We start from the raw sequence: 15,698 nt of genomic DNA on the forward strand, positions 1-15,698 counted from the left end.
TGTTGGTCAGGCTGGTATTGAACTCCTGACCTCGTGATCCGTCCACCTTGGCCTCCCAAAGTGCTGAGATTACAGGCATGAGCCACCGTGCCCGGCCGACAAGTGAGGTTTTAAAAATATTACTTGCAATCGTAAGTAGAACTGAATTTTAATATCCTGTGTTTTTCCCCTTATCACATCATGGGAATCTTCCTTTTTTACCACATGGTCTTTGTCACCATCTTTTTTCTTTCTTTCTTTTTTTTAAATTTTACTTTAAGTTCTGGGATACACGCACAGAACATGCAGGTTTGTTACATAAGCATACGTGTGCCATGGTGGTTTGCTGCACCTATCAACCCATCATCAAGGTTTTAAGCCCCGTATTTATTAGGTATTTCTCCTAATGCTCTCCCTCCCCTTTCCCTCCATCCCCTGACAGGCCCCGGTGTGTGATGTCTCCCTTCCTGTGTCCATGTGTTCTCATTGTTCAACTCCCACTTATGAGTGAGAACATGTAGTGTTTGCTTTTCTGTTCCTATGTTAGTTTGCTGAGAATGGTCACCGTTATTTTCAACTGCCAGGTAATGTATCAGTGAGTCATAATCACACGGATTTTTCATTCCCCAATTTACTATCGATCATTGACTGGCATGGCAAGGGACAAGCTCCAATTCTTAGAACTGACTCTGAGAAATTGGTCTAGAGAAGTAATAAAGAGGGAACCACAGCAGCAAATAGAGGCCACAGAATGCGCCAGGACCCAGCATCTTGCATATTGCTCAGCCGTGACCTGTCCAACAGGGTCATTAACCTACAGACCTCTAAGTCCTAGGTGGACTTCTTTTTTTTTTTTTTTTTTGAGATGGAGTCTTACTCTGTCACCCAGGCTGGAGTGCAGTAGTGTGATCTCGGCTCACTGCAACCTCCGTCTTCCAGGTTCAAGTGATTCTCCTGCCTCAGTCTCCCAAGAGCTGGGACTACTGGCACACACACCCATGTCCAGCTAATTTTTGTATTTTTAGTAGCGATGCGGTTTCTCCATGTTGGCCAGGATGGTCTCGATCACTTGACCTTGTGATCCACCTGCCCCAGCCTCCCAAAGTGCTGGGATTGATTACAGATATGAACCACCATGCCCAGTCCCTAGGTGGACTTTATAGCAACCTTGGAGAAATGTGAGCCAAAGAAGAAGGCAAACAGTAACTGATGGACAACCTTGGAAGACTGCTAATGAACTAGTTGGCCTTAAGCTGGAAACCTAGTCAAAAACTGGAAGGTGAGTCATTTAGACAACTGTATGGAGAGTGTGCACATCCAGTGTGGATGATCAGAAGCTGGGAGGAGAGTGGCTATGTAGGAAAACAGTCACCTAGGAGCCAAGGTGAACTCAGCAGATTGGCACCGTGGACAGATTTCAGCCCCCTGGACTGTCATGTAAATACTAAGTCTGATTCTTGGCTTAAAAGTGCTCACCTTCCACAAACAGGAGGAAGCAATGTGGCTTTGCAGCATTATGAGTCACGGCATGCTGTGGCAGCCTGAATGAAGTGGGTCTTATTAGCATCCATGGGTGTGCCACATCCCAGAGGGAGAGGACAATCCTGCCCAGTTTGGGCTGAAAAAACTTTTTCTGAGTAGTGTTTTCCATATGCGTGCTGTGATTTTAGGGTGGGCCTTCCCAGGAGAAGGGATCGTGCTTAGGAGGGGCCATGTGGACAAGCAGGGAACAGAAGGCGCTTAGCTGGACAAAAGGGCTTGAAGTCATGAGAATGAGCCTCTGTCATCATTGCTGTCATCATCATCACCACTTAATCATAGTAGCCATCATTCATCAAGCTAGGAGACTTAGAACCATTATGTTTAATCCTATAAGCTACTGTTACCCATACTTTATCAATGAGGAAACTGAAGCTCAGAGAGATGAAGCAGCTTGCCCCAGTCCCACAGCTGATAAACCACTGACACAAGATTGGATCCCAGCTATATCTGAAGCCAGAATTGTCATTCCTTCAGTTTCAATTTTTCAAAAACTCTGGTGCTACCTTGCAGAGGATAACAAGGACTTGCTTTTGTTTAGTTCCTGGTTATAAAAGTAGTTTCAGTGTATGCAAGCTAAGCAAGAATATTTTGTTTTAAAGCAAAGAACTGTCCTGACTGAGCTGTTGGCAGGTAGAATATACATCCTGAGAGGTGGTAAATTCCAGAATAATGGGAACTCTTTAAGAGGAGGCTTGGTTAGCACTGACTGTTCTTCTAGGGGGAGTTCAAAGAAGCCAACAAGTAAACTTGAATACCTTTTCTGTACAAGTAAAATCTCTTTGGTTGTGTGCAACAGATACTGGTAAGAAATGGGTTCGTACTGCCTTAAGCAAAAACATTATTTTTGCAGGGATATGGGATAGTTCATGGGTTAGATGGAAGTGGTGAACTGAGCATTAAAAAGGGCAGAAATCAGCCTGGCTCCAGGCATCCAGGCAGCAGCAGCTAATGGAATCTCATTTCAGCACCATGGCTAGCATGAGTCAGTGTTTATAGTTGACCCATCTGCTATCACCCTACCTAAGACTAAGCTCTAGAGAGAGAGCATCTTATAGGCTTAGCCTGGATCCAGACCCATCCCAATGGCAGCCTGATTGACAGCCTCCATTGGGAAGGGTAATTTTCCAGAGGAAAATCAAGACACTGATATCAAAAGAAAGACAATGGATGCTGAGCAGACTCAGTGAGCTGCGACCTGGGTGCCTTCTAGCCCTGACTAGCTGAGATTCCACCTTGAACCCTGCCTCCCGCTTCAGGGCTCTCCCCAGCTGCCCTGCAGCCTCGAGGCCTAGGCCACACACTGCACTGTGTCACTGTATACTCATGTGGCTTATTTTCCAAGACATGCATCCTAATTAAGCAAATGATTAAAAACTCTCAAGTGTGCTCATCAGAAGCAGCCCGGCAGAGGACTGGCTTGCTGGGAACTGTGTTTGAAAGCGAGTTGCCTGTCGCCTTGGCACAGTAGGGGTGCTGATGAGGAGCACTCTGTCTTTTCAGAAAAGTGGCTCCCTTCCTGGTTACCATGCAGGGCTTCTTTTGGCATTCAGCACAGCACTGAATATGCCCAGTCCTTAAAACCCTATGTTTTTAAAAATAATGTTTTTTGCTAATTGGTTATTTAATATCAGTATTGTTTTATTGTTAATTATGCAATTAACTAACAAGTATTAAATCACTAATTGACTTATTAATTATGGAATAGATATGAGAAGCATATTTAGAATGTAAGTATAAAGAACAAGCCCACCACCAGCTTGAGAAATATTATGAGTGGCTTAGAGAGTCCCTGAGCATCCTCTCCATCCTGTCCACTTAGTGGGAACCACTATGCCAGCTTTAGGGTTTATTATTCTCTTGCTTTTCTTTGTGTTTTTATCACACTTATATCTCCATAAAAAAATATTGTTAGATTCGGCCAGGCGCAGTGGCTCACGCCTGTAATCCCAACACTTTGGGAGTCCAAAGCCAGCAGATCGTGAGGTCAGGAGTTCGAGACCAGCCTGACTAACATTGTGAAACGCTGTCTCTACTAAAAATACAAAAATTAGCTGTGTGCAGTGGTGGATGCCTGTAATCCCAGCTACTTGGGAGGCTGAGACAGGAGACCTGCTTGAACCCGGAGGTGGAGGTTGTAGGGAGCCAGGATTGCACCACTGCACTCTAGCCTGGGTGACAGAGCAAGACTTCATCTTAGGGGAAAAAAATAATACATACATATATATATATATATATATATATATGTATAGTTAGATTCTCCCTATATCTGAACTTCCTGCATAAGTGGAAGCATCCTTACTGTGGTTTTTTGCAACATGCTTTTTCACTTGATATTGTATTTGCAATTCATCCATGTGATGGCATGTTCCAGCATTTCATTTTTTCTTCAGCACTGTGTGTTATTCCAGTGTTAGAACATACAATGGTAGATCCAGGCCATAGCAGATGGCCGTTGATGCTGTGTCCAGCATTCCATTTCTGCTGATGTTGCTGTCTATAAATGCTCTTATCCATGTACCCTGCTGCACATATGCAGCTGTACTCAGTGTGTATATCAAGGTGGCATGGCAGGGTCCCCTGCTGTGAGTATGCTTGGCTTTACAAGATAATGCCATCCTGTTTTCCAAAGTGACAGTATCCACTGCTACTCCTGCAGTAGGTATTGGAGAGTCCCTGTTGCTCGACAGACTCTGTCAGTGTTTGGTGGTCTTCTCAGATGTTTTGGTTCTTGCCAATCTGATGGCTGTTTGATGGTAGCTCACTGTGTTTTAATTTGCATTTCTCTGATACTGAGGTTTAGCTTCTTCATGGCTGTTTACTCTTTTGAGAAATGGCTGGACATGGTTTTGCCCAGTTTTCTACTGGATAGTTATCATTTTCTTACTCATTTGAGACTAGAATGATGTATAGTATATATCCCAGCTTGAGGCTTAACTTTTCACTTTTGATGATTTTTTTTTTTTGATAAACAGGTATTGAATTTAAGGTCATTGAATTTCATAGTTTTCCTTATAGTTTGAGCTTTTATGTCTTGTTAAGATGGACCTTCTCTAACCCAAGGTCATACAGATATTCCTTTATATTGCCTTATAAAAGTTTTAAAGTGTTCTCTTTCTATTCTTATCTATAATCTAAATCTATCTGGAACTGATGAGCTGCTGGTTTGACTTCATTTATTTTTTCATATAGAGACTCAGTTGTTCCAACACTGCTCATTAAAGACCCATTTTCGCCTTGTGTAAGCCTTAGACCTAAGACATATTGATGTCTTATGAGACAGATCTTCCTACCTTATTCTTTAGTAAATATCTTGGGTGTTATTATCCCTTTGCACTTTGATATACATTTTAGAATCTACTTGTCAAATATCACCAAAAACCCTGTAGAAATTTTGACTGGAACTGCAACAAACCTATAGAATACTTTAGGAAAAACTGAGGTTTTTAGGATATTGAATTGTGCATATTGAATCTAGCATTCCATGAAGATGGTATATCTTCCTTTTCATGTTTGTCTGCTTTTATGTCTTTCAGTCAAGTTTTACAATATTCTTTATAAAAATTTCACACATCTTTATTAGATTTATTTCAGGGCACTTTGTACTTCAGATACTATTGCTAATACTGTCTTTTAAAAATTAACATCTTTATTGAGATATAATTCACAAACCACAAAATTCACCTATTTGAAGTGTACAGTTTCATGGCTTTAATGTATTTAGAATTGTGCAACCATCACTAAAAATCTAAGTTAGAATATTGTCACATTACTCCAAAAAGAAACGCCTTTACTGTTATCAGTCAATCCCTACTTCTCCCTTCACCCAGCCCCTAGGTGAAATGAGTAAATGAGTGAGTGGATAAATGAATGTATACCCTTTAGCAAGCTTTATGTCAGACATTGGCCCCAGCCTTTGCCTGTTATTTATTTTTAATTTTTTTAATTTTAATTTTTAATTTTTGTGGCTACATAATGGGTGTATATACGTATGGGGTACTTTAGATGTTTTGATACAGGCACATGATATGAAATAACACATCATAAAGAATGGGGTGTCCATCCCCTCAAGCATCTATCCATTGAGTTGCAAACATTCCAATTACACTCTCTAAACCATTTAAAAATGTACAGTTATTATTGTACTTGCTGCTTATTGTTTCTGCTTTCCTCTCCCATCTCTGTCATTGCTCTGGTTTCTAGGCTAATCTTCTGGGTTCTGTGAGTCTCCTCCATCATTGTTCATCCTCCAGACCTTGACCAGACAGCTTTTCCCAAAGAAAACAATATTCTAACCACTCTGTTTAAGGAAGCCCTCAGTTACTTCCCTGGGAATCAAGCCACACTCCCAACGTGGCGTCTATATGGGAATTCAAGTTTCCAAGTTGATGACTTAGGCAACTTGGGAACAAACGCTTGCAACCCTTCTGTGAGTCAGAGAAGGTCTCTTCTAGGTCTTTGTTTGCTTCAGAGTCCTCAGAAAGTAAACACAGCTGACCTGATTATTCCCCTCCACTTCCTCCTGAGTCAGAGTTATCTCAGGTTAACTCAGGGAAGAGGCTAAATTAAGCCTTGAAACCAAGTAGCCTTCATGACAGGCACTTTGTTTTGCTTGAGTGACTGTGATGATGGGTCTTTGGTTATAAGGGCAGCACTAATTGCATCTTCTTAGACCAACTGTGGCCATCTATTCCCTGGCCTGCAGAGACTGGGAGATGCCAGGTTACCCCACAGCACCCACTCATTCAGCACAATTTTCTTAAGTGCCCGCTTTGTGCCTGGCACCATGCTGGGAGGTGGGGATTCAAAAGCTCTGCCTCCAAGGGCTTGCGGTCTTTCTAAGAAGATAGATGATAAATCAGAGACTCCATTAAAGAGATGACTAGTGCTTGGATAGACATCTGTCCAGGGCAGTAAAGGGAATGAATTTCTAAGGTTCTTACAACCAACTTCTCATGACTTTATGCGAAGTTTGAGGCATGGCATCACCAAAATAAAAAGGGGGTGTCCACTGACACCTGCAAACTAGCAAACAGACACAACCACTTTGAAAAACTGTTGGCCTGGCGCATTGACTCATGCCTATAATCCCAGCACTTTGGGAAGCCAGGGAGGGCAGGTCATGAGGTTAGGAGTTCAAGGCCAGCCTGGCCAACATGGTGAAACCCCATCTCTACTAAAAGTACAAAAATTAGCTGGGCATGGTGGCATGCACCTGTAATCCCAGCTACTTGGGAGGTTGAGGCAGGAGAATTGCTTGAAACGAGACCCGGGAGGCGGAGGTTGCAGTGAGTCAAGATTGCGCTACTGTATTCCAGCTTGGGCTACAAAGCAAGACTTCATCTCAAAAAAGAAAAATTGTTGAGCAGTATCCACTAACATCAAATGTATACATACGCTGTGCCTGGCAGCTCCTTTTCTAGGTCTGTATATAGTCAATAGGAAATGCACATGTGAATTTTATATTAAAAGAGAAAACTAAATAAATACTGACCTGTAATTAAAACGTGCAGCAGGCTGCAGTGTTTAAGGGGAAGTGAAATAATATCTGCAGTTTAGGCCAAGCATGGTGGCTCACGCTTGTCATCTTAGCATTTAGGAAAGCTGAGGCAGGAGAATTGCTTGAACCCAAGAGTTCAAGACCAGCCTAGCAACATAGTTGGACCCAGTCTCTACAAAAAAAATTTTAAAAATTTAGCTGGGCATGGTGGTGCATGCCTGTGGTCCCAGCTGCTTGGGAGGTTGAGGCAAGAGGATCGCTTGAGCCCAGGAGGTCAAGGCTGTAGTGAGCCGTGATCACACCACTGCACTCCAGCCTGGACAAAAGAACAAGAGCCTGTGTCAAAATAATAATTAATAATAGTGATGATAACATATGTAGTTTAAAATGCACTCATAAAAGAAGATAGATGAATAAGAAATGGGCAGATATGAGATAAAGCAACTATGGAAACATGTTAGTCATGGAGTTGAGATGGTGAGTTTATGGGTGCTCACTGTAAAATTTTTCAGCTTTATGTTAATAAACTTCATATGAAATATTGGGAAACATGTATACACATGCTTGCCCGGAGATATGTACAAGAATGTTCATAGCAGCATTATTCATAATAGCTCCAAACTTGAAGCAGTAAAAATGCCCATCAACCATAGAATAGAGACATAAATTGTGGGTGTAGTGATCCAATGGAATACTGTTCACGTATGAGAGTGAATGAGCCACAGCTATACACAACGATGTGAGCAGATCTCACAAATACAGTGTCGAGAGTAAGAAATCCAACTCGAAAGAGGATGTGCTGTGTGATTCCATTTAGGTAGAATTCAAAACCAGGCAAAACTCGTCGATGGTGTTAGAAGCCATGACAGTGGTTTTCAGGAGGTAGGGATAGTGACTGGACAGGGCACTGTAGAGGGCTCCTGGGTGCTGGAAGGCTCTGTTTCTTGATCTCAGTGCTAAACAGATATGAAAATGCATCAAGCTGTACATTTAGACTTTGTGCACTTTCCTATATGTTTACTGTACATCAGTAAAAGCATACAAGGGGAGAAAAAGCAGGAAGATCAAACGAATCAACTAGAAGCTTTCCCTAGCCAAGCTATAGGCCTCTGTAGGCCTCTCTAGTAAACCAGAGTTGTGAAGATATGAAACTTGCCTTTAGGGCGTTCATTTGTTCACTTAGGCATACATTCATGTTGCATCAGTCCCTCCATTCTTCACTGATGTGCTTGCCTCTCCTTCATACAGATGTTCATTCACATGCACTGTGCTCCGGATCCAGAGCTGCTCTGTAAGGAGCGACCCAGCCCTTTCAGGAGCTCACATGCACAGAGAGAGAGGCATGCTGGCATTTCGTTTCCCAGCCACATTTCCACATTCCTGGATTCCCATTTGTGATCCTTCCTGGGTATGTGCCCTAAGTTAGCATTTGAATGAGAGAAACAGAACCAGTAAGATAGATATAGGTGCATATAAAGAGATGTCTTATACGGAACTGACTCTTGATTTTGGAGACCAGCAAGCCCAGATCTGTCGGGTGAGTCAGCAAGCAGGAGACCCAGGATGGCCAGTGGTGTGGTTCCATCCGAAGGTCTGCAGGGTCAAGGCCCAGGAAGAGCTGCCTGAAAATTGACAGTTTGAGTTCAAAGGCAGGAAAAAGCCAGTGTCCTAGCTTGAAGGCAGGCAGGCAGGAGGAATTTTGGGGGATGTCAGCCTTTTTGTTTCATTCGGGCCTTCAGCTGATTGGCCAGTGACCACCCACATTTAGGAGGGCAGTCTGCTTTCTTCAGTCTCCTAATTCAAATGTTAATCTCATCCTGACACACACACCCAGAATATCACATGACCAACTATCTGGGCATGCATGACCCAGTCACGCTAACACATAAACTTAACCATCATCAAACCCTGAAGCATGAAAAGCCTTCTGGCTCTGAAGGTGCAGCCCTGTAATGGAGGAGGTGTAGCCAGGGGCCTGGCCTGGTGCACATCACATCACAAGTGGACAGGCTGTCACCACCATGCACTTTGGTCCTATTTTACATAAGGTGTGGATCAGTCATTGGTGGAAAAGAAGGCTTTGGCTGCCCAGTCTGCCTCCTGGATGGCGATGTTTTCTGTCTTAGAAAATAAAAAGTTATTTTGATTATTGCAAAATATATCATGCATACAAAAAGAGTAGCTGGAAGATATGCCTGCAGTTTAAAGGAACAGTTTAAAGCTTAGCAGATGGCAGATGACTAGTGTCTAAAGGCCACTGGTTCCCCTCCCTAAAGGCAGCCTCTCCACTCTTGCCTGGAGAAAGCCACTCTCCTGAGTTTTGTGCTAGCCATTTTAGTGCTAATCATTCTGTTGCTTTTTATGAAAATCAAAGAGCACATCTCTAAAACAATAGATGACTTAGTTTTGCCTGTTTTGAGCCTTTAAGAATCAAACTGCTGCACAAATTTGTCTGCCATGTGCTCTCTCCCTCCGCTGAGTGTCTGGGCTTTGTTCACATTGTTGCATGTAGCTGTCATTGATTCATTTCACTGGCATATAATATTCCACTGTAGAGACTGACCACCACATGTTCATCTGCTCCCCGCTCGGTGCATATCTGGGTAACCTCCAGTTCTCTGCTATGGCAGTTGAAGCCCATGGGAGCAGTCCTGCTCACGTCTCCAGGTGCACAGAAGTGAGGCTTTCTCTAGGGTATACACCTGGCAGAGCAGGTGCCCCGTGGTAGAATACGTCTCTTCACTTTTCTAGCTAATGCCAGGAAATTCTCTGGAATGATTGTAGCAATATCTATTTCTACCAGAGATTATGAGAATTTCTCATGGTACTAGTCATCCACACCGTGCATAGACCCCTTACCATCCTGCCTGGTCTCAATGAATCACCTTCCCTGGCTTCCAGCCACCCCTACCCATACTGCAGTCAGAGCTTTAGTATGGTAGGACTGTGATGCACCCTACGTACTTCATGGATACTCAGGACAGCACGTTTCTTGAGTGTAACACAGTATGTGAGCGTGTGTGAAATTCCCACCACAGGGCGGAGGGCACAGACTTTAGTTTGACTGCAGTGCAGCTGTCCCGGCTTCTCCTTCAAGGGAAAGGAAGAAAACAAGCTCAACCAAGTGGGTGGTGCCCGGGTAGACTTCTAGCCTCCTCTCTCAGTACCAGTGTCAGGACGCTCATCTTCTAAACTGATGAGTTGTGTTCTGCCATTTTCCCATGGCCAAGAGCAAGGTGTCCCAAGATGGGATCCGTGTGTGTGATTTGTCATTCCCCCGCCATGGTCTCGCCTGCGAGCGTGGGATCACCACCCCCTGCAGCTCTGCCTGGCTTGGAGGGGATGCTTATAAATGACCGTCTTTTGTGCTGTCTCTTTCCAATTACAGGTTAGCCTGGCGAGGAAGATAAAGACATTTACAACCAAGATGGTAATCACGAGTGGAAATGATGAAGACAGAGGAGGTCAAGAAAAAGAAAGCAAAGAGGAGAGTGTCTTGGCAATGCTGGGGATCATCGGGACCATTCTGAACCTGATTGTGATCATATTTGTCTACATATACACCACCCTGTGAATGGCCCAGAGCATCCTCAGCGCCCTCAGGATGGCCAAAGACAGGAGTCCTGCGTGTTGGCGGATCACTGGCCGAACCCTGCAGGAACAAGCAGACTTGACCCACACACGCCACCCAATCAAATGCACCTTCACACTTTATAAAAGGTCACACAAATAGACCAGTCCTGCTGCAGGGAGCAGAAGACACTAAAGCACAATGATTCCAACAAAACTCAATCGCAGCACTAGGAACTCAACGTCTTTGGCAGGGGGCCCAGAAGAATGCTTGGAAGACCAGCCTCTGACACCATCGGTGAGCGGATGGGTGCAGACATTCATTATTCCAGATCACTGACAGATATCACGTATTTGAAAAGATGAATAGGGCGGACATGGCTCAGACGCGTGTCTCCCAGGACAAGTGTTTCATCTTCACTTGATGAGCTATTTAGTGGAAAAACCACAGGGACAACCCTTTGACAGGCATCCCATTCATCAAAAGTGTCTATTTGATACCAGGGAGATAACTTATTTTTCTTTTTTCATTGGCTCGACGTGTGTATCTGTTCATATCAAGGTTTATAAATATATATTTTTTAATAAATGTGCTCTATTTTTTAGCATGAACCAAATACTTGGAGAGGCACTCCCAGATCCATAGAGCTTTCCTTGGTTTTATCTGCTTTGCCCCTCCCCAACTGCAGATGTTCTCCTGTCTCATCTTGAGTCTTTTACTTTTGCGCTCTTGTTCTGTCTGTCTGTCTGTCTGTCTCTCTCTCTCTCTCTCTCTCTCTTGTTCTCTGTTTCTCTGCCTCTTTCGTCTGAAGGACATTTTCCCATACTACCAGCCATGGTTTTGGTTGGCGCATGTTTTAAGATTGTCCATTGAGTGGTTTTTGTTGTTATATCGGAGATATAAAACGATTGTGGGCATGCAGACCTAGATGCACCATATCTTTACTGAGAATTATGCATGATGAATAAGGGCTGAGTGATAGATCAGCTTAAAATGAAAAGGACTACCATTGAGAAAGAAGAGCATGGCTATGTTTGCAGATGAACTTCTGAACGGAATATTCACCTTCTTACTGGCAGCATTATTATTTCATTCTTGTGACCATTTGTTTATCAGATTTTGATTTTAGTGGTCATGTACCGTGAGAGTTAGGAAGAACAAAGCAGAAAGCTCAGTACTAGGTGCATTACTCCTTCCTTTACAAGATACCCGGGATCCTCTTCAAAAGTGGGTGGGGTGTAAATGACACGTAAACTCCCACCTGAGAGCTCATGGTGGTTCAGGCTGTGAGGATAGCCCTGTGACAAGTGAGTTTTAATGGGCACGAGGAGGGGATTTAATGATTGCCCTAAAGGACTGTTGCATTTTTAAAGCCCCTGGTTTACACCCACATGAAGCTACTTCCTCTCTGGTAGGGATGGTTGAATTAAAACAAATTAGCTCCCTTCTCCTGGCTCCCTGAAATAGGCCCTTGCCTGGCTACAGTGGCATGGCCTTAACGAGAGAGTTAGTATTCCTTCTGCCATTGTCAGCTGAATTAGTCCGTCTTCACCCTGCTGATAAAGACATCCCCAAGACTCGGCAATTTCCAGAGAAAGAGGTTTATTGGACTTACAGTTCCACGTGGCTGAGGAGGCCTCACAATCACGGTGGAAGGTGAAAGACAAGTCTCACGTGGTGGCAGATGAGAAGTGAACACGTGTGCAGGGAGACTCCCCTTTTTAAAACAATCAGATCTCGTGAGACTTACTCACTGTCACGCGAATAGCATGAGAAACCTGCCCCCGTGATTCAGTTACCTCCCACTGGGTCCCTTCCACAACATGTGGGAATTTAAGATGAGATTTAAGTGGGGGCACAGCCAAACTGTATCACCAGCCTTGACCCTGGGCAGAAGCAGCAGCAGTCTGCCTGGCTGGATCAAATGATTCTGAGGCTTCTATTGTCTATGCCTCCAGATCTCTCCCTCACCCATGCCATGGTGTCTGAAATTCCACCATTAGAGAGTCCTTTCTTGTGCTCTGTTAAGGGAAACATGCTCTTTTATAAAGCAAATGCCCCTGAGCAGCTGGCCCTGGCATTGATTTATCAGATGTCTTCTCTTCCCAGCCAGAAGGAAGGAAGCTAGGGTGCATATAGGACATACTGTGTGCCCAGGCACTGTGCCAGATGCTTTAGCTACCTAGAGTCATTGAATTCTCATAGTAACGCCGTGAGAGAGGGAGTCTTTCCCACACATTGTAGAGAAGAATAAAGGGCTCAGAGAGATCAAGAAATGTCCCTGAGATCAGACGGCTACTAGTGGAGTCAGGATCCAAACCCGATGCATCTGATTCCTTCACCCTTGGGGCTCCAGAGGCTGCTGAGCAAGAGAGGAGGTGGAGAGGTGAGAAAGCCGCAGGAAGACCACCGCACGCCCTTCTCCCTCCCCGTAAAAACCCTGGGAACTTTTTGGACACTGGCAGAATATCATACACTAAGGACAAGAGACGAGGGGAGGCTGGTTAGAAATTAATGTCAGGGAGAAGGAGCTACTCAGGCTCTGTGTGATTCTAGAAAGACTGTATGAAAATTCTGAACAGTTAACAGAATAAACAATAAAGGTGCAATGGAAAAAAGTACTTGATGTCTCTTCTTTCAACATTATGGGATATGAAATAATTCAATGTCATTCCTTTGCCTATACATAGTGTTATTTTTTTAAAAAACTGAGTGTGATGCTGTTAAATGGAGACTGTTTTGTTTGGACTGCGGAAGTCTCAGTGATTTTTCAAGTATACTAATTTGAAATGTATTAAGGGGGAAAAGGGCCTTTCCAGTCCTCTGCTCCCTGGATGGTTCTTCTAGGTTGTCCTAATCCACAGCCTGGAAATAAAGCTGCCTGTTCAGGGTTGGACAGAGCAGCATCACCCACGGCTCCAGCGTGCCCTGTCTTATTTCCTTTCTAATTTAGTAGAGACCACGAACACGCACTGGGCAAACTCAGCTTTCCCCAGATCTGAAGTCATCGCGAAGGGACATGGAAGGGAGAGGCAGGCAGTGCCCCTCGATCCTCAACATCTGAGTGAGCCCCGAGCCCAGACTTGGCCAGCAGTAGCAATACCCAAAACAACGCCAAGGCCATATACTCTACCAAGCACTTTCCTCTCATCCCGTGGGGCACAGAATAATCGCATGAGATGTGCGTGTTTATCCCCACTTTACAAGATGAGGAAAAGAAGCAAATTGACTTTTCCAGAATTGCAGCCAGAACCCAGCAGAACTAGATCTTTGCCCCACGTCCACCAGCCGTCAGCACCTTGCCTGCCCCAGGTGGTGTGTGTGATGAGCCATCTGGCTAGCTCAGTCTCACAAGATACGGATTCCCATCACCCTGGCACTTCTTGATCACAATACAGCTGGCCCTGTATTGATCATAATCCAACTGGCCTTTCACCTCTCCCCTGGGAAAGCAAATTTGAAAGCTCAGGTCCCAGCAGTGGAGGGCCAGTGTGCTGCTGGCAGTGTAGCCTGGTGGCTTGGAGCCGCGGGGCACTTGCCCTATGGCCAGAAACCTGATCCTGAGTCCCATCTCTGCCTCTTTCAATCTAAGTGACTTTGCAGGCAGCTCACAGGAACTCTGAGCTTCAGTTTTCCTCATCTGTAGGAGGGGATAACAACAGCCCCACCTGGAGGAGCTTTGTAAGGATTAAAGGAGCCTGATCAGCTGAAGCTGCCAGCGCCAGGCCTGGCCCACAGCTCATGCTCAGGTCATGCTAAACTCCTGCTGCTTCATGAAGGCACTCAGGGAGCCACTGGGCAAACGTTTTTTGGGGCCCCTCCTGGCCTCGCTCCCTCCAGTCTGCATGCTGCCCTTACCTGCAGGGAGGCCCAGAGAGGGGCCTCATGCCAGCCACAGAAATGGAAGTTCACATGGCAGCTCGGTCCTACTCCTGTCTTTTCATAAATCACACACGCATAGTCACAGTCAAAAAAGAATTACAATTCTAAAAATTCTATACAAGCACTTTTTAAAAATTCAGGTAATTCCCAAATCTCACCACCCAGAAGCAACCACAATTAATATTTAGTGTGTAATTTATAGAGCAGGTGGCTTGCATATCTGTTTGATGAGTCCACTTTCCTTGAATTTTGAAATCTGCTTGCCCTCAGGCAGGGCACACTCCTCAGCTACTGTCCCCAGAGTCACAAGATGTTCTAGATGACATCTTTGAATGGCCATCCAGAAATTGACCTATAAACAATAGATTGGATATTGTAATTTACAAAAAATGGCCTCATGCTATGAGCACGGCCCCCAGATAATTTTGTCCCTGGCAATTATGGATATGTTTTCATGTCAATGGATCTATATGGGCAAGCCCTTGTGATGGTTGTTCGGCACTCTGTGGTTTAGACGCACCGACGCAAAGTCCCCTGTTCTCTTATTGCTGACCCTTAAGGTCATTGTCAATGTTTTGCTACGAACCACGCAGCCTTCCTCTTCAAAGCATCCCAAGCATTGCCCTTACCTCCCCCATGATCCCCTAGAGTGGTCTCAGGTGGTGTCCTTTACAGCAAGTTTCAAGGACATATACCTCTCTCCCTCCCTCCCTCCACCCCTCCCTCCCCCCCGCCTCTCCCTCTCCCTCCATCTCTGCATCTCCCTCTCCCTCCCTCTCTGCATCTCCCTCTCCCTCCATCTCTGCATCTCCCTCTGCCTCCATCCATCTCTCCCTGTCCCTCTCTGACTTTCTCTTCTTCTCTCCCTCTCCGTCACTCCCCCTCCTTCTCCCTCTGTCCCTCTCTCCCTCTGTCCTTCTCTGCCTCTCCCTCCCTCTCTCTCTCCCTCTCCCTCTCCCTTTGCCTCTCCCTCTCCCTCTCCTTCTATCCTTCTCTGCCTCTCTTCCTCCCTCCCTGCCTCTCCTCTCTCCTCCTTCCCTCTCTCTCTTCCTCTCCCTCTTTCTTCCACTCTCTCTGACTCTCCCTCAGTCCCTCTCTTCCTCCCTCCTTCTCTGCCTCTCCCTCCCTCTCTCTGCCTCTCCCTCCCTCTCTCTGCCTCTCCCTCCCTCTCTCTCTCCCTCTCCCTTTCCCTTTGCCTCTCCCTCTCCCTCTCCTTCTATCCTTCTC

The 15,698-nt window shown here is 45.0% G+C and overlaps 1 protein-coding gene across 1 annotated transcript in view; it reads left to right on the forward strand.

Moving 5' to 3' along the window:
* Positions 1-13,503, forward strand: part of TUNAR (TCL1 upstream neural differentiation-associated RNA) — a 48,064-nt gene extending 34,561 nt beyond the window's left edge. The window contains exon 2 of the mRNA XM_064374507.1: positions 10,407-13,503. Within this exon, the coding sequence (XP_064230577.1) occupies positions 10,407-10,592 (186 nt within the window). The 3' untranslated portion in view covers positions 10,593-13,503. The remainder of the gene's footprint in view (positions 1-10,406) is intronic.
* Positions 13,504-15,698: the final 2,195 nt, after the last annotated feature.

This window comes from Aotus nancymaae, unplaced genomic scaffold, assembly GCF_030222135.1.
Source record: "Aotus nancymaae isolate 86718 unplaced genomic scaffold, 86718_ANA_hifiasm-v0.15.2.pri h1tg000011l, whole genome shotgun sequence".
Lineage (NCBI taxonomy): Eukaryota > Metazoa > Chordata > Mammalia > Primates > Aotidae > Aotus > Aotus nancymaae.